The sequence below is a fragment of the Lithobates pipiens genome, unplaced genomic scaffold, assembly GCF_037356315.1.
Source record: "Lithobates pipiens isolate NorthernLeopardFrog02 unplaced genomic scaffold, aLitPip1_a1.2 Scaffold_8, whole genome shotgun sequence".
Classification (NCBI taxonomy): domain Eukaryota; kingdom Metazoa; phylum Chordata; class Amphibia; order Anura; family Ranidae; genus Lithobates; species Lithobates pipiens.
The window spans coordinates 260,365,325-260,391,537 of record NW_027507903.1 but is presented as its reverse complement, the minus strand read 5'-3'; the positions used below and the strand labels follow the sequence as shown (position 1 = coordinate 260,391,537).

General features: G+C 39.3%; 1 protein-coding gene across 1 annotated transcript in view; it reads right to left on the bottom strand.

Moving 5' to 3' along the window:
- Positions 1 to 26,213, bottom strand: part of KITLG (KIT ligand) — a 104,898-nt gene that overhangs the window by 63,785 nt on the left and 14,900 nt on the right. Inside the window, exon 2 of the mRNA XM_077471267.1 lies at positions 911 to 1,012. Coding sequence (XP_077327393.1) covers positions 911 to 1,012 — 102 coding nt within the window. The remainder of the gene's footprint in view (positions 1 to 910; positions 1,013 to 26,213) is intronic.

Here is a 26,213-nt window from a genome sequence, read left to right as displayed (position 1 = left end):
CCTTCTATATTGTAAAGCGCTGCATAAACTGTTGGCACAAAAAAATTCCTGTATAATAATAATAATGAAAGATGCAGGTTTAAAAATATTGAAAACTACCTTTGAAATTACTGTTAACATGGTAAATATTCTGTAATATTTAAGAGTTTGGGTTTATATACACTTTAATATTGAACTGCAGGCTGTGTTGCTTAACTACAGTGGATAAAGTCTACTAACCAGGTTATCTGTGCTGTGTGAGGGGGTTTTGTAAATCTCAAACCTGGCTACCCAAAGTACAAATCCTTTGGCAAGTAAAACAGCTCCCATATAACTAAAACTGTGTATTAGGCAGTTTGTCTGGAATTTAGCTGTAAATCCGATTGCCTGCTCTGTGCACTTTACACGCCATTATTATTTGGATGCACTTGAAAAAAAAGAGGAACCCCTAAGAGAACCATACAAAAACATGGTTACATGATCAGAACAAATCTGTAACATTAGCATCAAAGATGATCACCCAATTAGAGAAACAACTGTAGCAGATGAGTTTAACGGCCTAAAAATCTGTATGCTCATTCCTGGTCCATTCTCTTGGTCCCTTCTCTGGAAAGAGCATTGATCATACTGTTTTCTCTCTGGAAAAGACGTTCCTTTATACTATGCATGTGTCGCAACACAAAAGTCTCAAATGGGAAAAAAGTAACAGAGCTTTTGGTTGTGGATCAACTGCAACTAGGACAAGGTAGCTCTTTCACCTTTTGTGAGAACCGAAACCAAAACTGCCTGTTGGCAGCTAGTTTTATACTTTTTACAAGATTCCCTTCTTTATTGCAGAAGGAACAACATAAAGCATATTGAACCTTTGTACTGATGCCTGTTATAATACAGTTTTGAAAGTAAGAGAGCTGATAAAAAGAATTAGGCTTACCAGTTTGTCAATGTCATTCACAGCATCAGTGACGGGGTTTTTGCATGGACTTCCAAAGCAGATAAAAAGCAGCTGAAGATAAATGCATGTGACAATCCAAGTCTATGAGAAAACACATGGATCTTGGTTAATTGAATGCAGAACATATTTCGACACAGCAATTTCTACAGCATAAATGGCGAAAGGCAATGCACTTCAGTCACCGAGATTAACAGCATACGAAAAACAATTAAGTTAATTTTTACAGTATCCTGTCTGGTTTATTACAAACACTACATTACTTTATAGACACCGCTCAAAGAGATCACTTGGGTACAAAGGTTATTGGTCTTACAAGTTTATTCACACTTATACTAGAATTGAATAAATGGCTGTTTGGAACTTGGGCTAGCCTGAGGTTTCAACAATTTGGCTGAGATCTTCTCTATTAAAGAATGTGTAAAGTAAAGGGCTAACTAAAGTGAGTGTATCCCCACTGGGTCACTTCTAAACAGAACAGTCTGTAAAAAATAAATAAAATATTCTTAACTTTCCAGGGACCCGTATGTTGAAATGCCTCTCTCCCACGGTATGCAGTGGTTTCTTCCACTGGTGCGTACCTCAATAGAGGAAGTATGAGCCATCAGAAATAACCACTGTGTACGGCAATAGTAGGAGGTATTCGACCCACCCAAAGGGTTGCATGCTTAAAGCTTAGGCTTTTCAGCATATTCGTCATTGGAAATGTAAGAAAATACACTTTCTTTTACAGGCTGCCTTCTGTTCAGAACCGCCAGGGGGGGAGGTTGTATAGGGGGACCAAGTAGAGGTAAGTATATGGTGTGGGGGAAGGGGGGAGTTTAGAGACCTGTTTCCTTTGCCTTGCTTGGGTTAGGAACAGTATCACTTTTAGATGTTACTGATTGGTATGGAAATTATTTCCCATGAAACCTCTTTGTCATTTCCATTGCATGTGCTATTGATGTAGCTGATTTAAAACAGATGTCACAGCAACTCCATTGCCCAATGTGCCAAGATCATCTACTAAGAATAATTTTCAAATGTATGTTTGATATTTGCCAGTTAGTACTTGTTTTGTAATTAAATTAAATCTACTCTTCTGTCTATGGCCTGCCCTTGGAAATGTATGTCTTTACACTACTTAGAATCTAAAGCATGTCCTGACATTAGGTAAAGACCAGCCATTACAATCCAGCCTGTATACATCTGATACCACTGATATAGATAGTCTAATATAAAGGTGTCTACAGACATAAACGTCACACAATTTGACCAGTTATAACAAGACAGGCTATTGATCATATGTTTCAATCATTTGAGGGTAAGTAGATAATCAGTAAGTTTAATATAAAACATTGTTTATATATAGCTGTCATGTGTATAGGTATCTTGACTACCACCAACCTCTGTAACCAATGTACAGATCATAATTTACCAATAGAGATCATAATGTACCAATAGGATATAGTAAACATTTTACTTAAATGTGGTCATATACAAATCTAGAAATCTGTTAATTTTAACCCCATAAGTATAAGATAAAATGTAAAATAATATAGATCTTTGTAGCAAATACAGCCTCACGCCAATCTGGTAATAACCTCACATCACTTTGTGGTAAACCTGTAGTAGTAACATAATAGTAAATGAACTGGAATAATTACCATACAAATTAGTTGGTACTTTAAGCAAAGTACCCCTTAATATCTGTTGTACTGGAAACACACATGGTGCTTCTGGGGGGAGCCTACGGTAAATGACTAACTCAGGTTGGGTCATTTGAGACCCTAATAAATAACAAATATGAGAAGTTGCCTGGGCCCTCTTCATTTACACATAATGCAAGTTGCAGTTTAGGGCAGATTCTGCAATGTCTACAGATGAATAATAACCAAGCATACAAATATTACTATTAGAAATTACTATTTCTATTACAAATATTACACTTGCATTTACCGTATATATAAAGGTTGTAGTGACTAGAAACTGTAGTGACATGTTCTTGCTTAAAAAATGACTAATTGCTACCCAAATTTAGGTTATGTATGGGGTTGTTACTGTACATTTTGTCATTACCACTGTCTGCTGATCTGGCAAAAAACAGAGTCTTGCTTAATCCACAATCTTCTTGAATGAACTAGATGAAAGAGAATTGAGTGCCTTATCTTCAGTGGGAATGTAGAATGTGTTTGAATGATTGCAGCCTGCAGCCATGTAGTGGGATTAAACTGGTATGACATGGAGAAAATATGTGGTCTCTAGTAGGACAGGATATAGAGTGGTATGTCCATCAGTTTAGCTGGAACGTGTATACTCAGAAGTTGGTATGTTGTTCTTTGGATTATGGTTTTAGCAATTTCATTGTACATCATAATGACACTTTAAATTGTTAAAAGACATGCACTGATATGGTTAAATTTTGACAGCATAAATTGGAATGATTTAGACAAATGTATAAGTCTCTTACTATAAAACACAATTGGGGTTTATTTATTAAAGGAGTGGAGAGTGCTAAGTGAATATATAGTAAATGAGGTGAAGCTGTTCACTTCAATCATCCAATCAAATGCAAGCAAAAATCCTGTTTTTTTTTGTTTGTTTTTGGGGGGGGGTTAGATTCCCTTGCATGTGATTGGGTATTTAAAGCAAACAGGGCATCATCCTGATTACTAAGCTCAGTAAATGTGCACTTTGCTCAGTGGTCAGTCTCTATTCAACAGGGGTAGATTTACTAAAGGCAAATAAACTGTGCAATAACATTGTGCAGTTGCTCCAGAGCTTTGTAAACGAGGTGAAGCTTCACTTTGCAAAAAATACCCAAACACATACAAGGAGAAAAAAAACAGCATTTCGGCTTGCACAGGATTGTATGATGGAACTCAGCAGAGCATTTGCAAAGTGCAGAGTCTATTTGCCTTTAATAAATCAACCCCTATATCACGCAATACCTTTTTCGAGTGTAAACAAATAAATTGGGTTTACAAATCATTGCTGAATGCAAACATCTGTACTCCCGGGGGCAGAAATATGCACTTCTATTCATGGTATTCCAACTTCTTCAGAAATATAAAGGAACCCTAAAATGATAGGAAAAAACCTCAAAGTGCCTGCATGCCACCCACTCTTCCTTCTGCTAGAGATTAAGGATTCTAGGAATAATAGTTACCAGTTGATACATTTTATATCCTTATTTTAGGTTATATAATAAAAAATTCCCCCGATTTTTTCAGTTTTCTAGCCATATATTTTGGATTGCAAACTCTAATAAGCAGGCCCCTCATATTGTATTGTAACTTGTCTGCCCTCACTTTGTAAAATGCTACTCAGATTGTTGGTACCATATAAATCCTGTATAATAATAACAACAATAACTATAATAAATAGGTATGGAGTGGAGATAGAAACTTTTCATATAGCCATTAGAATTCCTCCAGTTAAATTAGTGCAATTGGTGACATCACAGAGGTTGCTCTATTGATGAACCTGCATTTATCGGAGGGCCTAAGGTGTGACTAGCCAGTGCCTTTGGCAGTGGATTTTCAGGTTATCACTTTTTATCACCGGGGAAAGGGCAGGGTGGAGTGTCATATTCTATTATCAGCTTCAATTTAATCATACCACTGGAACATATTCCCTGACTCTTATTTTTCTGGACAGATGAGAAATGTGCCAGCAATACAAAGAAAACACTCAGCCACACTCAGGATCGCATCGCAGGATCCAGGATCTTTCTGCCTGGAAATTGGAGATTGTCCATAGCAACCAAAAAGTGTCCCTTTACATCAAAAGCAGTTTTAGACCAGCTAGAAAACAGCGATAATAAATTAGAATCACTTGCAAAATTTAGCGATAGTGATTTGTGGGTAAATTCTTCATCAAACACTGAAAGTAATGACAGCGACAATTTTGCAATTGAGCAAATTTCAGTGTTTTTGATTCGATTACATTATTGAATAATTTTTATTACTGTTATATTATTATTTGTTATAATTATTTATAGTTATTTATTATATTATAATTTATGATTTCGTGTTTCAAATTTTATCATACCCGGGATGTCTACTAGACTTTTGTTTGGACAGATTTAAGTATGTTATTCCTAAGATTTACAGGCCTACAATATAAAACGCCAAATTTCCATGCAAAACAATGTACCGCTTTGAGCATCAAAAATCGGACATAATCATACCGCCAGGGAGTATAATAGAAGCCAATGACAACTCTGTGTGCTCTTGCAATAACATCAAATAACACGAACCAGTAGAATGATAGAATTTCAGCACATTTAAAGCCAAATAATCAAAGTAGTTCTAGTTTAAAAACAGTATGAAAATAAGTTATATTATATTTTCATATACTTTGTCTAAAACTACTACAAATCGTAAAATGCTGTACAAAAATAAATCATGTCTTGCTAAAGTAAACATGAGGCAAATGAATGTTTGCATTGACAGTATCATTTTAAGTCTAAAGGTATACCAGCCCAGGTTGAATGAAAATATGGAGCATGGTTTCAGTATCATTGCCATTTGATACACAGACTTTAGGCACAGATAATGACAGCTGGAAGGTTTTCACGTTTGCCTAATGACAGGTAAGCAAAGAATGGGTCATTTTTCACCGATAAACTGTGATTTTCATAGGGTCAAACACTTCAAGGGGCAGATAGGTCAGAGACATGATATGATTAATTATCCATTTTATTATTGTTATTACAACAGCTAATATACAGTAAACAACAGAGCCAGAATTCCACGTGCATCACACAAAATAATAATTACTGCGGTTTTTCGTTTGTAAGGCATCATTTCATAGTTATCAACAATGAAAAAACAAATCACCAAAGATTAATGCATACGTAAACCCAAGCACAAACTGATATATAGTGCAGCTTAGGCTCCGTACTTATCAGAGGTACCTTAACCACTTTCAGACCAGACCAATTTGCTGGTCAAAGACCAGAACACAAATTTTGCGATTCGGCACTGCGTCGCTTTAACTGACAATTGCGCGGTCGTGCGACGTGGCTCCCAAACAAAATTGACGTCCTTTTTTTCCCACAAATAGAGCTTTCTTTTGGTGGTATTTGATCACCCCTGCGGTTTTTCTTTTTTGCGCTATAAACAAAAATAGAGCGACAATTTTGAAAAAAAACGCATTATTTTTTACTTTTTGTTATAATAAATATCCCCCAAAAATATATAAAAAACATTTTTTTTCCCTCAGTTTAGGCCAATACGTATTCTTCTACATATTTTTGGTAAAAAAAATCGCAATAAGCGATTATTGATTGGTTTGCGCTAAAAGTTATAGCGTTTACAAAATAGGGATAGTTTTATAGCATTTTTATTAATAATTTTTTATTATTTTTTTTACTAGTAATGGCGGAGATCAGCGATTTTTATTGTGACTGCGACATTGTGGGGGACCCATCGGACATTTTTGACACATTTTTGGGACCATTGTCATTTATACAGTAATCACTGCTATATAAATGCAGTGATTCCTGTGTAAATGACACTGGCAGTGAAGGGGTTAACCAGTGGGTGGCAGTGTAGGGGTTAAGTGTTCCTAGGGGTGTGCTACTAACTGTGGGGGGGTTGGGCTTTCATTTAGTGAACACTGATCTCTGCTCCAATCACATGGAGCAGAGATCAGCGTCACTAGTTGCTAGGCAGAATGGAGAAATGCTGTTTACAACGGCATTTCTTCATTTGGCCGCTCCGTGAGACGATCACCTGTATGCCCGCGGCGATCGAGTCCGCGGGTCCCGCGACCGGACTCACGGGGGTCCCGACCAGCCGATGGCAGGGCGGCAAATTTAAAGGGACGTACATGTACGTCCTCTGTGCAGTTGGTTTTTCACAGAGCAGCCTAGATCCTGCTCTCCTCGAGTCCCTCTTCACTGCTCCTAGTCCCTCCCTCCTTTGAGTGCCCCTCAGTCAGCAGCTTGCTACAGGGGGTACCCAAGCCGAGTCAGAACTCTGTGTATCCATCCAGACACAGAGCCCCGACCTGGCCCTGCCCCTTCTCTACCCTGATTGGCTGACTGACTTTGATTGACAGCTGCGGGAGCCAATGATGCAGCTGGCCTGTCTTAGCCAATCAGGATAAGTGTCCTGGATGGCTGAGGGGATTGTGTATACCGCTGGAGAGAGATGGGGCTCAGGTAGGTAGATAGGGGGGTGCTGGTGGGACTGCTACACACAGAAGAAGTTTTTTTTATCTTAATGTATTAAGATAAAAAACCTTCTGCCTTTACAACTCCTTAAGGCTGGATTCACACCTATGCATTTTTAGTGCTTTTTGCAGATTTGCACTACAGATTGTGTTCCATAGGAAACCATGTTAACTGGACTGTACTGCAAATCTGCAAAAAGCACTAAAACTGCATAGGTGTGAATCCAGCTTTAAATTGTGCTGACAGCATTTGTTTTTTAACTTCAGATTTTCTTTTGACCTGGTAAACCTTTCAGCAACATATTTCCTGTTCTAGGGTGTCAGCTGTTTCTTTTCTTGTAGCTCTTTATTCTGATATGGAAAAACACTATTATTATGTGTATTCTGCAAGCACTCTTGAGCTACACCATTGAAATGATTGCAAGGGTAGAGCGGGGGTTAGAGGAGTAAATGAAACTAATTCTGCAGCCAGCAGCACAAGGGACACACCGCATTGACATTAAGCAATACCCCTTGTACTGTTCTTTCTGCTAACTAAAGCCTAGTACCCACTACTATTTTTTTTTTTTTGTTCAACCCAGCAGGTCTGAATGAAAAAAAAAAAACCTGACAGCTCAGGAGGAGCCACTGTACTAACTATGTGACCATTGGTAACCATTATTTTGAAATTGCTGTAGATATCCATGGGTGCAGTCTTTGCATAATTGTTTTAATTGCCTCCTACAGGCTGAAGTACCATCTATAGCCATGCTTTTCCTTCTGTTCCGATCACTATACAGCAAGTGTAACAAGGTACCTCACTGCTCATACTGCTATGATGTTACACAAGGGTTTTAGAAAATGATTATATGGAGCCACGTAATGTACAGCACAGAAAGTAAGGCAGCAAACTTATTTCTGACACTCCTACAACTACATCACCATATGTGACACAATCTTATAACAAAAGCACCACAACTAAACTATGAAGATCTTTCAATTTGGATACAAGTGACCATTGTCATACAGTAAAGCCCCATTGCATGACTGGTGTAAGACACAGCCTGAAGACAGATTAGGAGGAAAAGGTTTATGTAGGAAAACAACTTGTTATCAAGTGTATATGAATGTCACAAAGTAGCTTCTTAGTAAATAAGGCGAATCTGTGCTCATTGCAGCAATTCAATCACGTGCAAGCAATTTTCCTCGCTTTATCTTGCGTATTCACCCTCAACACAGCTTTACCTTATGAACTATGCTAGACAAACATTCACCTTGCAAAGAGACCATGCTCTACCTCTTTAGTAAATCAACCCCATAGTGTTTTCTTTTTTTTCTTTGTCTAACACCAAGTCATCTTTTTCAATAAAACCCCCAACTAAGTTACATTTCTTCAATATGGCAAAGATTTATAACAGTAGCGTTATAATTGTTATAAGTGTTAGTGACATAGAATCCTATACAATCGTTTCCATGCTTAGATCCTTTAGGTCCCCTTCACATTTAGGCACTAATCATTTGAGTGTTTTATAAGAAACACGGTAAAAAAAAGCCATGATAGGATTTTCACATTCCTTATAAAACTTTGGACCAGGTATGGCTGTCCTGAAAACTTTATTTATCAATTGGTTGTGACTAGTGAAAGTGGAAATAAAGTCCCTCTTCTGCAATGGTCTGACAGCTGCAAGGTCCCTCACGGGGACCAGCATCTTCTCCCCAGCTAATTTCAGGTGCTGCTCTTTGGCCATCTTGATTGGCTGGTGCAGGATGATTACATTCCTGTGCATGTACCGGAGTGCAGTCAACTGCGCTCACAATGGGCTTCAACAATGTATCCACAATTCTTCCATTAGTGTGAATTATTTACTTTTGGTGATTTGTTAACATTCTGGTAAGATTTTTACCACATTTAGTGTAATTTATTTTCCCCTGGGTATTGATATTGCAAATGTGTGTGGCTGAATGTAGAGACAATGTTGTCTTGATTTAAATATGGAGATGGTGGTGATATTTGATCTGAATATTTTAATTGCATAGCTTTTTTTTTAATTAAAGTAATATTTCACATTTATAATTAAATCTGTGTGAGTCTTATGCAGACATACTGTAAAAGACTCTTTTCAATACTTGTTTTGGTTTAATAGTATTTGGGGAGGAAGGCAGACATTGACCTCTATTGCTTGCAATAAATAAGGCCCTATTGATCTGACACAATATGCAGTATATGCTATGAATTCAGAGCATTCCAATTACTACATACAGCCATTGTCAAGCCTCCAACACATGACACATAACACGGACTGTTCACCAACAAAACCGTGGAATTTTGTCTGAAAGGCATTGGTCCAAACTTGTCTTGCTTTCACACGGCCACACAATTGTTGGCCAACAATTACGAACGTAGTGACGTACTAGACGTGGTTTTTCAGCTCTTTAGTGCCACCCTTTTGGCTCCTTCTGTTAATTTTGTGTTAGTAGAAGTTTTGGTGAGTGTTGATTCTCGCTTTTCTTTTCACGTTTTTCATTTAGCGCTTTTCAGGTTGCGATTTTCATTTCGTGCCTTTCAGTTCGCTCTTTTCATTTCGTGCTTTTCAGTTCTTTTCAGAATGGTCGATCGTCAACCAGACATGTTGCGGAAATGGAGAAGCAGTGGTTTTGATTTTGCAAGATGAGACCAGATGCTTCTCTTCTTGGGTCCCCCATTGGCACTTTGTGGCTCTCGCGCAACATCACTGGATCTAAATGGGGCTCAGGTAAGTATTAGGGGGCTGAGAGGGAAGCTGCACACAGAAGGTTTTTTTTTATCCTAATGCATAATGCATTAGGAAAAACCTTCTGATTTTAGAACCACTTTAAGTATGTTTTTGCCAGACAAAAATATCATTAGACATAGCAGTCTGACACATAAATAAATCAGATATATTTTATCTGTATTTAGTAATAAAATATACACTAAAACATAGAAGGTCTAAAACTGGTCATATTTTATTGTTAAAGTGATTGTAAAGTCTTGTTTTAAAAAAATATAAAAATAACAACATAGTATACTTACCTGCTCTGTGCAGTGTATTTGCACCGAGCAGCCAGGATCCTCCTCTTCTCAGGTCCCTCTTGGCTGCCCCTGGCCCCTCCCTCCTGTCAGGTGCCTCCAGAGCAAGCAGCTTGCTATGGGGGCACCTGAGGTGAGCTGCAGCTCTGTATGTCCATTCAGACACGGAGCTGCAGTTCAGTCCCGCCCCTCTCTCTATTGATTAGCTAACAGATTGACAGCAGCAGGTGCCAATGTGCTGCTGCTGTGTCTCAGCCAATTAGAGAGGGTCCCGGAAGGCCAAGGGACTCGCTGGACAAAGATGGGGCTTAGGTATGTATTAGGAGGAGCTGGAGGGGGCTGCTGCACACAGAAGGCTTTTTATCTTAATGCATAGAATGCATTAAGCAAAAAAATCTTCTGCCTTTACAACCACTTTAAACATAGGAGAAAAACATGCATGTATGTGTGCCAAGTTCCACTCATTAGTGCAGAGTTCAAAAGTAACTGAAAACTGATGGCAGTAATATAAATAATATGTGCAATAAAACATATATTGTGTCAAGCATCATATGCCCTACATATTTACTGGCGAAACCTATCATTTTCAGCGTTTGCTAGCCAAGCAGATTTCATGTTATGAACATTTCAGAGGACAAAGCTTCAGCAGTTTTTTTCACTTCCTTTAAACGTTCATTGTTCTTAGGTTACACATTTTATTGCATTACTTACAGGTGCAACTTAAGAGAGCGTACAATGTTTTAAATAGAGTTACTTCAATCATCACACTTATTCCCAGGATAGCTAATGATGGAGAAAGATATGAGATTTGTAACATGCAATGAGCCAAGGCAGAGCTGCCTATTTAATTGAAGTCAGCTGGAACAAGTCATTACTGCCATTAATGTCAGGGTTTCTCTAGTGGGTATACATTTCCCAGTGTACATATTAAGATTACCACAAACCCACACTTCTTTCCAATTTCTAAGGTTAATTCCTTAGGGGGTTTAGCACTCAATCTACTACAATAAAAAAAAAAATCTTCAATTGCTTTCGCAGATTCAGATTCCCTTTTGTGGTGTGCGTTACGGCCGTACAAATGGTCGGCAGCATGCACACTAATTGCAACAGACCCGCTCTCTCCCCACAAATCTGACTCCAAGGCCAGAAACTTTTTATGGTGTCCACAATCATAAAACGAGATAGGAACTTAAGTATGTGCCTGAATTTATTTCAATCAGAGTTAGCACTTGAAACGACTATTACGATTCACAAACACCAGACGTGACCAGTCATTCCGCTAAAGAGGTTGGAAATGTCACTTTTTTATTTTAATCATGTTACTGATTAATAGTTTTTTTCACTCCTGACTCTTGGAGACTAATGGATGGATCTGATGTCACTTTGTGGCTGAGTGTAAGCTGATATATAGCAGTAAGTAGTAAAAAAAGGTTTCACTAGTAACAAGCCAATGAGATGAATAATTACTTTCAACACTGCAAGATGTTTTCTGCTGCTTGGTTAATTACAAAAAAAAAGAAATAAAGAAAAAAAAACAACTTCTCTACAGCAATAGCAGCACCTGTTAAATCTTGTACTGAGATGCACTTCATCTTGTCTAATCCCTTTTCCCGCCAATTGGCATAGTGGATGGACTGCAGGGTTTTCCAGAACCCCATATATAATAACTTTATAAAGCTAACCTGATTGATGTGTCTCCACAGACAACCTAATTTGATATACAATGTTCTCAATGATTTCTTGTGACATAAAGGAGTTATTAAAAACTTAAAATGACTAATTCCTTATTTGGTGAAGGCAGATTAGACACAATCAGGCTGGTGATAAACTGCAGACTCAATTCTAAAATCATTATTTAGGAAGATAAGTGCCTCCGGTAAAAACGAATACATGTCATAACCTATAGAAGGTAATTTACTAGCTGTAGTACAGCTGAATGCGCACAGTTTATTTGTCATGGATAACACATGGTCAACTAAAGAACTACATGTGAGCTCATTATATATATATATATATATATATATATATATATATATATATATATATATTTCTGAGAGCAATAAAAACATGTCAAAAATTGGATGTTGCCCTTTTTTCAAAAGCAATGAACTACCATGGAGTGTTGCAACAAACTGGGGTACCATTCAAGTGTAGGAAGTGTTGCCACCTGGTATAAAAAGTACCATGATAATAAATACATGACCAAAATACATATAAAATATATATAGTATGGCATTTTTCCAGAAAGGACAGGTTCATTGTTTGACAAAGGTGAGAAAAGTCCCCGTGTCAATTTTTTTTTTTATTCTCAGCAAAGCGGGAAAGGCTTTGGACCCCAGCTTCTGATGCTACCTAGGTTCTCGTTTCATAGAGTTGCCCACTCCTGTGTCTCATAATCATTATGGAACAAACATGAGGATCTTTGTATTCTTCTTTGTATCCAGGTAGAGAAGTAACAGAATAAAAGTAGGGACAACAGTTCAGGATAGATAAACAAAGGGGTTCAAAAATGTTTCTGAAAAGGCTAAGAATGGAGCCATACTTCAGTCTCAGAGACAAACACAGGTATACACTATGAGTTTTTTCTCTATTCAACCCAGCATTTTTTTTCATTCAACCCAGTGATTTAAACGAAAAGAAAAACTGTCAGCTCCGGATGGAGCTGCTGTGCTAATGATCTGACATTAGTACAGCGATCTCCCCTGCTGAGCTGTTGTGTTCTGACAGGGGGACGGCCCCCCTACTGGGAAATCGGGAAATAGTTGGCTGCTGGTTTTCTGACTGGCTTCTGTCGGACCGGCTGACATACACACAAGGCTAATGTCGGATGATTTTTATTGAATCGCTCAACGACGCCCAAACATTCAGCTTTGTGTATTGGGCTTTAGTGGAAATCCTACTAGAGATCATTTCATAGCTATGGTGCAAAACGTTCACTGGTACATGTAGGTTCTGTTGCATCTCTAGCCAGAACTGTTTTTGTTAAAAAGGTTCAGTTTTAATTACCCCAACAGAAAATAATGAATAATTATAACAGTGTATACCCACAAATTTTAAATAGCTAAAAAGAATACACTGTAAAATTCCAAAAGATAATATCAAGATAATATCAAGACAATTGTATCTTAATATTTGATTGTAAATTAAAAGTTTAATCTGACACTAAAGTTTTGTTATGCTAAGACAGAGTTAAAAATAAGTTTCAAAGAGAGGTGGGTGGACTTAGCCTTGAAAACAGCAGTGAAATAGTAAGGTGCTGGAAGTAGTTAGGTTTAAGAAGGGGTAGAGGGGCTGGAGGATTAAGGTAAGGCCACAAGGATTAGTTTATAGCTGTGCATACACCAGAAAACATACCACACATATGCTTATGGGTAATTGTAAACCAGGCATTTGACACAGATCCAGATACTGTATCTGTTCAACAAAAGCAGCCCAAGAACATAAGAGACACGGCCAGAGACCAGCCTATTTATCCATATACATGGGAAAATTGCTGGCAAATTAGGTAAATATGTGATGATGATCACCCAATCTGAAGGATGGCCATGAAAATAAGTATTGGCAATCATTCTCTGCTAATCATTGCTTGGGGAACAGGAGACTGCTCAACTGGAATTTTTCCAGTTTCTACAATTTCCTCAAAATTATAATTACACCAAAGTGTCCCTGGATGATCCAAATGTTAATGGATGATCTTTAAAAAACAATTGTTCAGCAGTCTGATCCTGACTTTCAGAAGCAGACTGATAAATTAATTAGAAGAAAGCAGACAACAGTAAGGCCCAGCCATTAGGACTCACTCTTCATTTTTATGTCAGGAACCTACTAGGAGCTTAGCAACTGTCTGTAAACCAAGGGAAATAAAAACTGAGCCAATATAATGACAGCATTTAACAGATGAAACAAATCCTAAAAACTATAATTTATCAAACATACCTGATATATTAGCTCTTTAGCACAGAGCTTTCCTGGTTTACAATATGATAAAAGTAAAATTTCACTTTAATATTAATGTAACAATTTCACCAATGTTTGCGAAAGAATGTAGCTCTTATATAATGTATTACGTTCTCCTTAGATAGCAAGCAAAAAAGTAGAGTAATCACGTCTGTCAAAATCATCTCTAAGGATTTCAGATGCTTCCTTTTCAAGTACAAGTAGAGAATGACTCAAGGGAGAAGGATTTGCTATCTATCAGCTGAAATCTGTGTGTGGGAGTGTGAGAGTGTTTTAGCTGCCAACTTATCTTTCATAAGAATGCTATTGCTTACCCTTACACTTGGCAATCACGTGAAAATTGATACGATGTTTTTTTTTTTTCTTCAATTGGGCATGGCAAAGAATGGCTTAGCAGCAATCAGGTTGTTAGAATGTACCCACCCGAAGGCCAGCATGGGCGCAGCTGAGTGTAGGAGGTATGCAATCATTTATTGTTTTATGCATTTACAACAATTGTGTTTTATAAATAAAAGCAGCCGCCCAAAACACTTAAAAACACTCGGTAAAACAAAGATTAAATAATGTACACATTAGAAGTACAATGATAGGTTAGTGATTATAAGGTGCCTAGCAATCCAGATACCCAGCAGTGCTAAGAAATACAGTTTTAGGGACAAAACTAAAATTTCTTAATTTAAAAAAAAATAATATTTTAGGGCTTATGCACACTGCAGCTAAAAAAATAAAAAAAACACTTTTACGGGCGTTTAAGCTTTTATTTCTCTGCCTAAATGTATTACTTCATAGTTTTCTGCCTTTTGCATGCTTTTGCACCTTTCTTTTAATGCACATTTTTGTACGCTTTTGCACGTTTTTGTTACTAGCAGGATTACCTTGTATAAATAAAGGGGAAAAAGCATGCATAAGGAAAATTAATGCATTCATCACATCTAATGAATGTTAAGCTGCATTATATTCATTTTTTTCTGATTGCTTATATTACATGTTGTATTTTAGCCTGAATTTTACATTTAAATAAGCTAAATACTTTCCAGGTGCATTAAAAATAAAGGTGTTCAAAGTTTTTTCTGTTTGTTTTCTTTAGAAAGCAGCCAAAGCATGCGTAGAAATGCCTGTTTTTACAATTTTGTCCATATATTGCATAGAAAATAAAATCATTTTTGCAAGACAACATTACCAAAGAAATTTTGGTTTACCTCCGTGCACGCCTGTAACCCCCACGCAGAAAAAAACAAATGATAAGCGTATTACTTTATTATCTTAAGCAATGTCAACATTATCTATGAATAAAACGGCAAATGGTAAAAATTGATTTGCTCCATAAAGGGTATAAAGGTACTAGAGCTAAAATGGTTAATCGATAATCATTTGATTAAATAGTTTTTATATCTTGCTGGAGTTGAGCAAGTCATGTTATCTAGTACATTTGAACAGTTATCAGGCTGATAACTCTTGTTATCCATAATTATCCCTAATTTACTAGCTTGCGCTACCTACACAGTGACCTTTCTGAATGACAATTAAGGCTTATAATAAAATGCAAAGGGGCCTAACAATTCATAGATACGCTTTTGCTTTTTCTATGGTAGTAAAAAGGGAAATAAAAAGAAAAAAAAGTGCTGCAACAAACAGCATCTCAGATATGGCAAACAAGTTTCAATATACAGTAAAACCTGAGAAGTAGTCAGTAGACCGTGCCACAAAATTAGTTGTGAAACCACTTGTAGGCATACCCAACTATCATTTTAATAATTTACATGACAAATTGCTTCAAAGATACAATCATTTGGCTCATGAAGCCCAGAGCTATTAATCAATCAAGGAACATATGAAAATTATAATATTGAAACATATGTCAGAAAAAGATAAACCAAATTTACCACCAGCATAAAACTCCAATCAGTTCTAAACAAGATGGTATTTTGTTCTCCAAACTATTAACTCATACACAGGTTTAAACTATTTCCACAATACACATAAATGTTTTGTAGCTGTAGTATAAACTGAATCTGTACTGAAGGCAATGACTGCATTGAAATATTGAACCCCGACACAACCACTTTTCTGGTAAGCAAGCCTCAACATGTACAGTATCTCACAAAAGTGAGTACACCCCTCACATTTTTGTAAATATTTTATTATATCTTTTCATGTGACAACACTGAAGAAATGACACTTTGCTACAACGTAAAGTAGTGAGTACAGCTTGTATAACAGTGTAAATTTGATGTCCCCTCAAAATAACTCAGCACAGAGCCATTAATGTCTAAACCACTGGCAACAAAATTGAGTACACCCCTAAGTGAAAATGTCCAAATTGGGACAAATGAGCCATTTTCTCTCCCAAATGTCATGTGACTCTTTAGTGTTACAAGATCTCTGGTGTAAATGGAGAGCAGGTGTGTTAAATTTGGTGGTATTGCTCTCACTCTCTAATACTGGTCACTGGAAGTTCAACATAGCACCTCATGGCAAAGAACTCTCTGAGGATCTGAAAAAAATAATTGTTGCTCTACATAAAGATGACCGAGGCTATAAGAAGATTGCCAAGACCCAGAAACTGAGCTGCAGCACGGTGGCCAAGACCATACAGCAGATTAACAGGCCTCGCCATGGTCGACCAAAGAAGTTGAGTGCTCGTGCTCAGCGTCATATCTAGAGGTTGTCTTTGGGAAATAGACATACGAGTGCTGCCAGCATTGCTGCAGGTCTTCTAAAGTTGATGTACTAGAAAGCCTGAAAACAGTTTGCTGAAGACAAGCAGACTAAGGACATGGATTACTGGAACCATGCACTGTGGTCTAATGAGACCAAGATAAACTTATTTGGTTCAGATGGTGCCAAGCATGTGTGGCGGAAATCAAGTGAGGAGTACAAAGACAAGTGTCTCTTGCCTACAGTCAAGCATGGCAGTGGGAGTGTCCTGGTTGGGGGTTGCATGAGTGCTGCCAACACTGAGGAGCTACAGTTCATTGAGGGAACCATGAATGCCAACATGTACTGTGACATACTGAAAAATAAAGGCAGAGAACAAAAGCAAGCACCACCTAACTGCGGTACTAAGGCAGGTTTTTAACAGCACAGTAAACATGAACACTCACAAGAAATTGATGGGGCACAGGCTCATCTGTGTGTTTTAGTCCTCGAGTCTCCTCGGGTCCTTTAAATGTTTCCTGGTGCTTTGGTCTGGCCTTAGCAGGTTCTCAGCGCATGACCACAGCAGAGGAGCCGAGACCAGAGCGAGGCGCATGGACGTGACATCACAGGTCACAGGAACACATCCAGGGAGCTTGATCACAGGAACGAAGGGATGTTTAGCAGGCTGTCTTAATACTGCACTTAGGTGGCACATCCTTTTGTTCTCTCCCCTTATTTTTCTGCACACAGAGCCAGCTCTCTGAGGACAGCAGCCTCTGTTATCACATTATTACCGCTTTTATTCTTGGACTACTGCCATAATTTCTATGAACTCATGACCTCCCTTCCAAAACATATTCAGTATCAGTGATTTTACCATTATCTCTATTGTACTCTGTTGATGGTATAGAGCAGTGATGGCGAACCTTGGCACCCCAGAAGTTTTGAAACTACATTTCCCATGATGTTCAACTACACTGCAGAGTGCATGAGCATCATGGGAAATGTAGTTCCAAAACATCTGGGGTGCCAAGGTTTGCCATCACTGGTATAGAGGAAAGCTAGCTCTGAATATTGAAGCATACAAAGCGTTTAAAGAAGAATTCCAAGTATGAGTCAGTCAGAGAACACTTTTCATTCATTGAGAAAATGCAAAGCATTCTCTGAATGAAACCAATAGTATACAATGTAAAAGATGCTAAATCAGTCTTTCTCAGCCTTTTCAATACAGAGAACCCCTTGAAATAACTTTCTGGTCTCAGCGACCTCCTGCTAAAAATGACTATATCTGCAACTCATAATACATTAGTGTGATTGTCATTGGGAAGAATGCTCCTTACACTTGTGGTCATTAGGAAGAATTAGCCCCTTACAGATAGCTAAAAAGATCATCAGTGTCAGTGGGAACTTATCTAAGCAGAAATTGCTCATTGCTCAAGGATCCCCTTGTAACCTCTGGAGGAACCCTAGAATTCCATAGAACCCTGGTTGAGAAACCCTGTGCTAAATCCTAGTTAGTGCTGCTGACCAACTCTAATCACCTTCTGGACACCACTGAGATTGCTTCTAGTAAGTAAACTTTGGACTTTGAGAAATTTGTATACATGCAAGATTCAGGGCGTGAGACCTGCTTTCTTTTACAGGAGGGAGAAAAGGGGATACAGGAGCACTATCTTTTTTTGTGCTTAATAATTCTCTGCATGGCACCATTGCCGAACGGGAAAATTCTGTTTGACCCAAAGGCTAGTGGAGATCACTGGATTAGCTGTGTCTACTACAGTGATTTTAAACTTCTAGAGGGATTCCACGAGTGCTGTAATATACATAGTTGCATTGGTCCAAGATGGACCAATGTAATTATGTAAAAAATGCCATACCTGGAATTCTTTTCTAAGCACATGTAGTGGTTTAAGTGTTCCTGAAGGTAACTGGTCTGCACTGAATCCTATAGAAAAGAAAATCAGCAATCTGTAAGATACCATAGATCTGATTTATTTGTGTACCCTAGAGGGAATATATCAGATTAAATTGCTTTTTTTTAACTTGTGTAATAAAAATTACAGCTAGACCCTGGTTGGGTCTTATCAACTAAGCTAAGACTTTTTATTTAGTGTTTATAAATTAGCTCCTAAGTACCGAGGTAATACAATATGAGATGTAATGTGTTTCTGTATTAAATTGCCTAGAGAAACACTGCATCCATTTGTCATAATCAATTTCTATTTGTGGTGGGAATCTTCACATACATTGGATTTTATCAGGAATAATGACTAGTAATAATGGCCTGGTGTGGCTGTCTACACTTGGGTGGAAATGGCAAACGAAGAACTCTAATTTCTTTTATTGCATTATAGCTGCCTCATTGTGCACTTCAGTTAAGGACATTTGATTCCTTTTCTTCAACTGGAGCATTATTGCATTCTCTAACCATATCCTTTACCTTTATATCCTGAACAATAAATGTGGGTTAAGGGAACTAAATTCACAAATGAGTTCTACATCGCAAACGATCTGCACATTTTATACCGTTCATAATAATATAACAAGCAATGAAAAGTAATCTTACCCCAAGCAATCATAATGGATCACATATCAAGCTGCAGTTTTGAACAAAGAACTTATTTGGAGAAATGTAAGAGCTTGTGAGCTTCAACAAAAGTCTGTACTATTCACATGCAAATACATAATAAGAGATCCTTAAACTTTCTTTCTTAAAGGTGATAAGAATCTTATGCAGATGAGCTGAAAATCCAGCCAGACATGAGATTTTAGGTGTTGGCCCCACAGAGAACAACGCTTGGGGCATCCAAGACAAGCATAAATTATCATTTACATTTATGTAACAATTTTTTTTCAGGATTCACAAAGCTAGTGCTTACCGCAAAAACATACTATACTATTGATAATTTTGTAAATATTTGCCTTAAAATAAGTAGCATTCACAAGAAGAGAAACTGGCTTTCAGAAGTGAATGTGATATTGTGTAGTATTTGAATTAGTGCATTCGCAATTAGAAAAGTTTTGGCAGGGTTGAATGGAGGGGAGGCAGAAGAGAGCTGTGATACTAGAGGCAGTCGGTGCCGAAATTCACAGCTGGAAACAATAGCACCTGTAACAGGTTTATCAACCTGCATTGTTTCCCCACGAGAACAAGTCTACAGGCATCATAAACATAGAATTGTGGCCTATTCCAGCTACAAAACCTGACTGTATGAGTGGGTGCTGTCCAAATTGTTTAAAATGCTTTACCTTTAGCTCAAAAAAAGATAGTCAAAGAACTCAGCAGGCCTGTGCATGCAGAGTCTGCTTATAGCATTTACAAAACACTTCTACAACCCTTGGAAGTTGGAAGCAGGTCATGTTTTGTGTACATTTTGAGCATGATCATTATCATGATTGAGGAAGGGTTACAACTTCACAAGAGACTTTTCTAATGTAGGCATAGCCAAATCGTTGCTTCTACTTTTACAGAGTAGGAAATAGTTTATAACCCCTGTTAAGTTTATTTTTTGCAACTGTGTCCTATTAGGGCAATTTTCCTTCACTTCCTGTCCCAGAGATGCAACAAAAAGTGAGAGGAAATCTCTACAATGTAAGGGGAGCTCCCTTCTTAGACAGTTGTCACTTGAACCAGTGTGCCCATCAAAGGATTTAAGGTGGTCATATATGGGCAGCGTGGGTGAAGAAATGTCAACTACTGATTATTGTGTTCAAACAGTCGCAGCATCTGTAGCTTCCTGACCCGATAAGCATTTCAGACGCACTCACTATTTAGCTGACAATCCTCCACCTGGCTCAGCTGATTTTTAAATACACTTTATTCAAGCTGGGTGGTTCTTGCATGCCCACCCAAGGCTCATAATACAATTGCATTTTAAGCCCTCCATGGTCAGCTGTACTCTTGCCTATATTTTGGATTTACCATCCCATTCTGTCTCAAGGATAATGGTCACCAGGCTAAATAAACGGAGAGAAATTACAAACAGCAATAAAAAAACTTGACACGTTAAACCACCCATACTCAATCCAAAACTGACAAGAAAAAAAAAAGTTTGAGCTATACTTACATATTCAGTGCACTAAATTACTCATGTATGTCCTATATACAATAGTGATAATCACTAGTAATTTATTCTGAACCTATTACAGACTGCGTAGAGCTTAAACCAGTATCAAGGCGTTTGCCTAGTAATGTAAAACATCCAACTTGCCAAAAGATTTAGATCTTCCACTAGCAGATGCTATCATAACTATTATAAACAATTTATTTTAATAGTAACATAGCATTAAGCAAGTAATGATCCACAAATTATAAATGCACAATTAATGCAATGGCCATTGAAAAATAGCCATAGAGCATTCAAAACGTAAAGCATATCTAAACCTAGAACAAAAATGTAATATATTGCAGTTTACCAGCTCTTAGCTCTTGTTCACACGGTCGGAGAATCCTTCGGAATGTGTCCTATCGGACCGTGTCGTTGGATAATCCGACTGTGTGTGGTATGCATCGGACTGATTCCGTCGGAATATCCGTCTGACCCAATTTTCCAACATGTTGGAAATATTTCCCGAGCGACTGGGCCGATCGGACATACTCCGATCATGTGTAGAGAATTTTGATTGGACCAAGTGCCATGCATGCTCAGATCAAATTCCTACATCAAACCTATTGGCTACTAGCCTGAATGTAGTCCCATCGTAACGAAATTACGTCATCACGTTCTGAAAGATCGGATTTTTTCGCCAACTTTGTCCGACCGTGTGTATGCAACAGTTTCGGACAAGATCCGACGGACAAAATCCGACGGGCAAAATCCGACGGATTTGGTTGTGGAAATCTCCGACCGTGTGTACAGGGGCTTAGATATGGTGGCTAGATTTGTTTTCTTTAGGCCTTTTCCCCCTTGTTTTCACCCGGTGATCCTGCAAATAATACCCTTCATGTACTCCATTGTATCTGTGGAAGGTGCCATGGTTGTTACCCATGGATTACAAGTTGCATCATATTTTATTTTTCGTTTTTGGGTTTAGTTATACTTTAATGACTTGTCATAGCACTGATCACAAGGACATCATGTAATAGCAGAGACACCAGGCATCTACTGTTATGTAGTATGCTTAAATAACAGTTATCAGATTATCAAACTGAAGAACAACAGGAGACATTTTTAAAACTATTTCCTGGACCGTTCTTAAATGATGTTGGTGACCTCTTCACACCAAACACTTGTGTGTTCTCATTTACTAATGAAATGACCCTTTCCATTCATTTATACCATGACTCATGCTTCCATTTCATAAAACTTTCAATGAAACACAGTGCAAAAGCATGTCTATACCATTTTACATACAAATCAATACAGCGGAAAAATTTGTTCATAAATGCATGCATAAACAGTTGACTTTTATAAAATAAACTGATACAAGACACTAAAACATTAGCCATACTAGCAGCAACAAACAACAAAAAAAAAGCCTAAATCATCATAAAATATATTATACACAAATACCAGAGTTTCCAGACTACCAGTCCAGACATGTTAAAGGCTCACTTCAGATAAATACAAACTTTATAGTGTGCAGAACTTAAGGTTGCTAGTTAACTGGAAGACAACAGTAAATTCCCTACATGAGAAGTATGCTTTATGGTGGGTCAAAGAGCTAAGAGGTTTTCCCTAGAATGCACTAATCTTTCCCTAAGCTTCCATATTGTAAAGGAGATACCTGGGTTATAGGCTGACAGTAAGACTAAACATTTCACATAGGAATATATGCACGTATTTATGCATAGCAAAGGGTATGTATGGCAATTTAAAGCTGAACTTTAATATTCTTATATTTAGTCTTTGCTGGATCATTCTTCTCCCCCTTATCAGCATGCTAATGTCATTTTTAGCTTTCTGTTTTCATCACATTCCTTATTTTAGACCTCATCTGTGTTTCTCTATGCAGGGTAGGCAGTTCTTGGCTGGTTAGAAGGGGTCAGCAAGTTGCTATACATAGCTTTCTGAACACACAGGAGTTGATTTACTAATGGCAAATAGACTGTGCACTTTGCAAAGTGCAGTTGCTCCAGAGCTTAGTAAATGAGCAGAAGCTCTGCTGACTTCCATCATCCAATCACATGCAAGAAAATATGCTGTATTTTTCTTTCCTTCTATGTGATTGAGTATTCTTTACCAAATGAAGCTTTACCTCATTTACTAAGCTTTAGAGAAACTGCACTTACAGAGTGCAACTGCACTTTGCAAAGTGCACAGTCAATTTGCCTTTAGTAAATCAACCCCATAGTGAGAAGCTCGCAGTGTGCAGTGAAACTGAAGGGAGGGCTGGAGTTCAGCTTTAAGTTTGAGGTTTACAAGAAAGCTAAAGTCAAGGTGATGGAAAAAGTCTATGGCTCTCTGGGAGATGATGTGCTCTGAGTTTACAGTGGGTAAATTATCACTATTTTAACTGAATCTGACAACTGGCAGCAACTGTGTATTGTCAAGGTTTGGGAGATACAGCATGAATGTATTATGGCTGATTCACATCAGAAGTCACTTTATAACACTAGTGTGTGCTATGTTGTAAGCAGTGCTGGTGTTCTGATTACAGTGCATCCTATTGTTGACTTTAAAAAAAAAAAACTTTATTGGGATGTCACAAAACGACATGTGGCATAGTGCATTGCAATGCACTGCAGTGAAAAGAAGTACTGCTTGTTCTACTTTTTTACTGCTTGTTCTACTTTTTTTTCTGCATACATCTCCACAATGCTGTGGCATGAACTGAACAAACAGGACATAAGGCGATTTGCCCTGCCTGTGCTTTGGGACTACACTGGGCAAAGCTGCCTAGAGCAGGCAGATGCATGCAATTTGTGAAATAATTCACTAGGTAGACAACAACAAAGCAATTATGTAGTAAGGAGATTAATCACCCTAGATGTATTATGCTGTTTTAATAATTAAAGCCCAACTCCAGGCACCACAAAAAAGACACTTGTGATGGGCTCCCCATACTGCAATCGTTAAATAACCCTTATATCTAAGGGTGCTGTAATAAGAAGAAATACTAAATATATTCTGCCCCCCAGCATTGGGACAAGTCCACTACAGCTTCTTCCCCAAGCCACGCATGGCCGGGTTGCATGCTTGCCACCACCAAGTACAACGCAGAGTTAAAAGATATATAAAACCAATATTTCATATTCCTGATTAGTGATGGACGAACTTCCGACGGGACGTTTCGCGAACGCGAAACGCGAACGGGCACAAACGTTCGCGAAAACGACCGTTCGCCGCGGGCTCCATTGACTTCAATGGGAGGCGAATTTCGCAAACCTTTAGGTCGAATTTGCGGCCACGGGGTAATTATTAGGGGGTAGCACGTAGTCCCACCACCTGGACAATAGCATAATACATGTATGAGGTGAATTTGGGATCGATAACTACAAGCATTTTTTTTTTATTTGGGAAATTGTTCTGACAATTCAGGACTATGGAGCTAATGAAGGCAATGGAGGAGAGGGAAGGTCAGGGACCAGGGTAGGCAAACAAGAGGGTGCAGGAGATACAGAGCACTGACAGCAGCACCGTAATACAGAGCACTGACATCAGCACCGTGACATACAGCGCTGACAGCAGCTCCGTGACATACAGCGCTGACAGCAGCTCCGTGACATACAGCGCTGACAGCAGCTCCGTGACATACAGCGCTGACAGCAGCTCCGTGACATACAGCGCTGACAGCAGCTCCGTGACATACAGCGCTGACAGCAGCACCGTGACATACAGCGCTGACAGCAGCTCCGTGACATACAGCGCTGACAGCAGCTCCGTGACATACAGCACTGACAGCAGCTCCGTGACATACAGCGCTGACAGCAGCTCCGTGACATACAGCGCTGACAGCAGCACCGTGACATACAGCGCTGACAGCAGCTCCGTGACATACAGCGCTGACAGCAGCTCCGTGACATACAGCGCTGACAGCAGCTCCGTGACATACAGCACTGACAGCAGCTCCGTGACATACAGCGCTGACAGCAGCTCCGTGACATACAGCGCTGACAGCAGCACCGTGACATACAGCGCTGACAGCAGCTCCGTGACATACAGCGCTGACAGCAGCTCCGTGACATACAGCGCTGACAGCAGCTCCGTGACATACAGCGCTGACAGCAGCTCCGTGACATACAGCGCTGACAGCAGCTCCGTGACATACAGCGCTGACAGCAGCTCCGTGACATACAGCGCTGACAGCAGCTCCGTGACATACAGCGCTGACAGCAGCACCGTAAGCAGCCCCAGGAGGAAGTCAGCACAGCACAGGGATGGTGTGATCCCCTCATAATAAGAACCCCCAGGAGGAAGTCAGCACAGCACAGGGATGGTGGGAGCCCCTCATAATAAGAACACCCAGGAGGAAGTCAGCACAGCACAGGGATGGTGGGAACCCCTCATAATAAGCAGCCCCAGTAGAAATATGACACCGCTCAACCTCTTCAAAGAGGAGGGTAGGGGCATATAGTACGGTGTGCTTTTTTGGGTCAGGGAAGTGAGCCAAATGAATTAAGAAGGTCTGTGTGCTTGATTCCAAAAATTGTTTATAGACATATACATGGTCTACTGATCACATGTGTTGAATTCCTCCGAGATCCATGCCTCATTCATTTTTAGAAATGTGAGGTAGTTAACACTGTGGTGAGCTAGGCGAGTACGCTTATCGGTCACAATCCCCCCTGCTGCGCTGAACGTCCTTTCGGACAGGACACTGGATGAGGGGCAAGCCAACAGTTCGATTGCAAATTGGGCAAGCTCTGGCCAGAGGTCAAGCCTGCCCACCCAGTAGTCTAGGGGTTCATCACTCCTCAGAGCGTCCACATCGGCCGTTAACCCAATGTAGTCGGACACCTGACGGTCTAGGCGTTCCCTGATGCTGGATCCGGATGACACCTGTCGATGGGTCGGCTGAAAGAATGACCTCATATCCGAAGTCACCAACACATCTTCAAACCGGCCTCTTCTTGCAGGCGCTGTTGGATTGGTACCCGCAAATCCTTCTCTGGGAGTGGGAATTGCTCCTCTGCCAGCGCACGCAAAAGCAGAATGCAGCATTTCTCGAAGCAAGGCCTGGAAGTGCTGCATTCTGACAGCCCTCTGCGACGGCGGTAACATTTCCGCCATTTTGTGTTTGTACCGGGGGTCTAAGTACGTTGCCACCCAGTACTGGTCCTTGACCCTCATGCTTTTTATACGGGGGTCCCTATTAAAACACTGGAGCATGAAGGCCCCCATTTGCACTAAAGTGGAAGCGGTGTGGTGGCCTGGCTCCTGCTCATCATCCAGGATAATGTCGTCCTCTTCATTCTCCTCTCCCCATCCTCGCACAACAGGGATCCCAGAAAGGTTTAAAGCATGCTCTTCTTGCTCCTGCTCATCCGCCCCGGCACCATCCTCCTCTGACTCCTCATCAGACTCCTGTTGTTGACTTGTCTCAGATAGAGTAGCC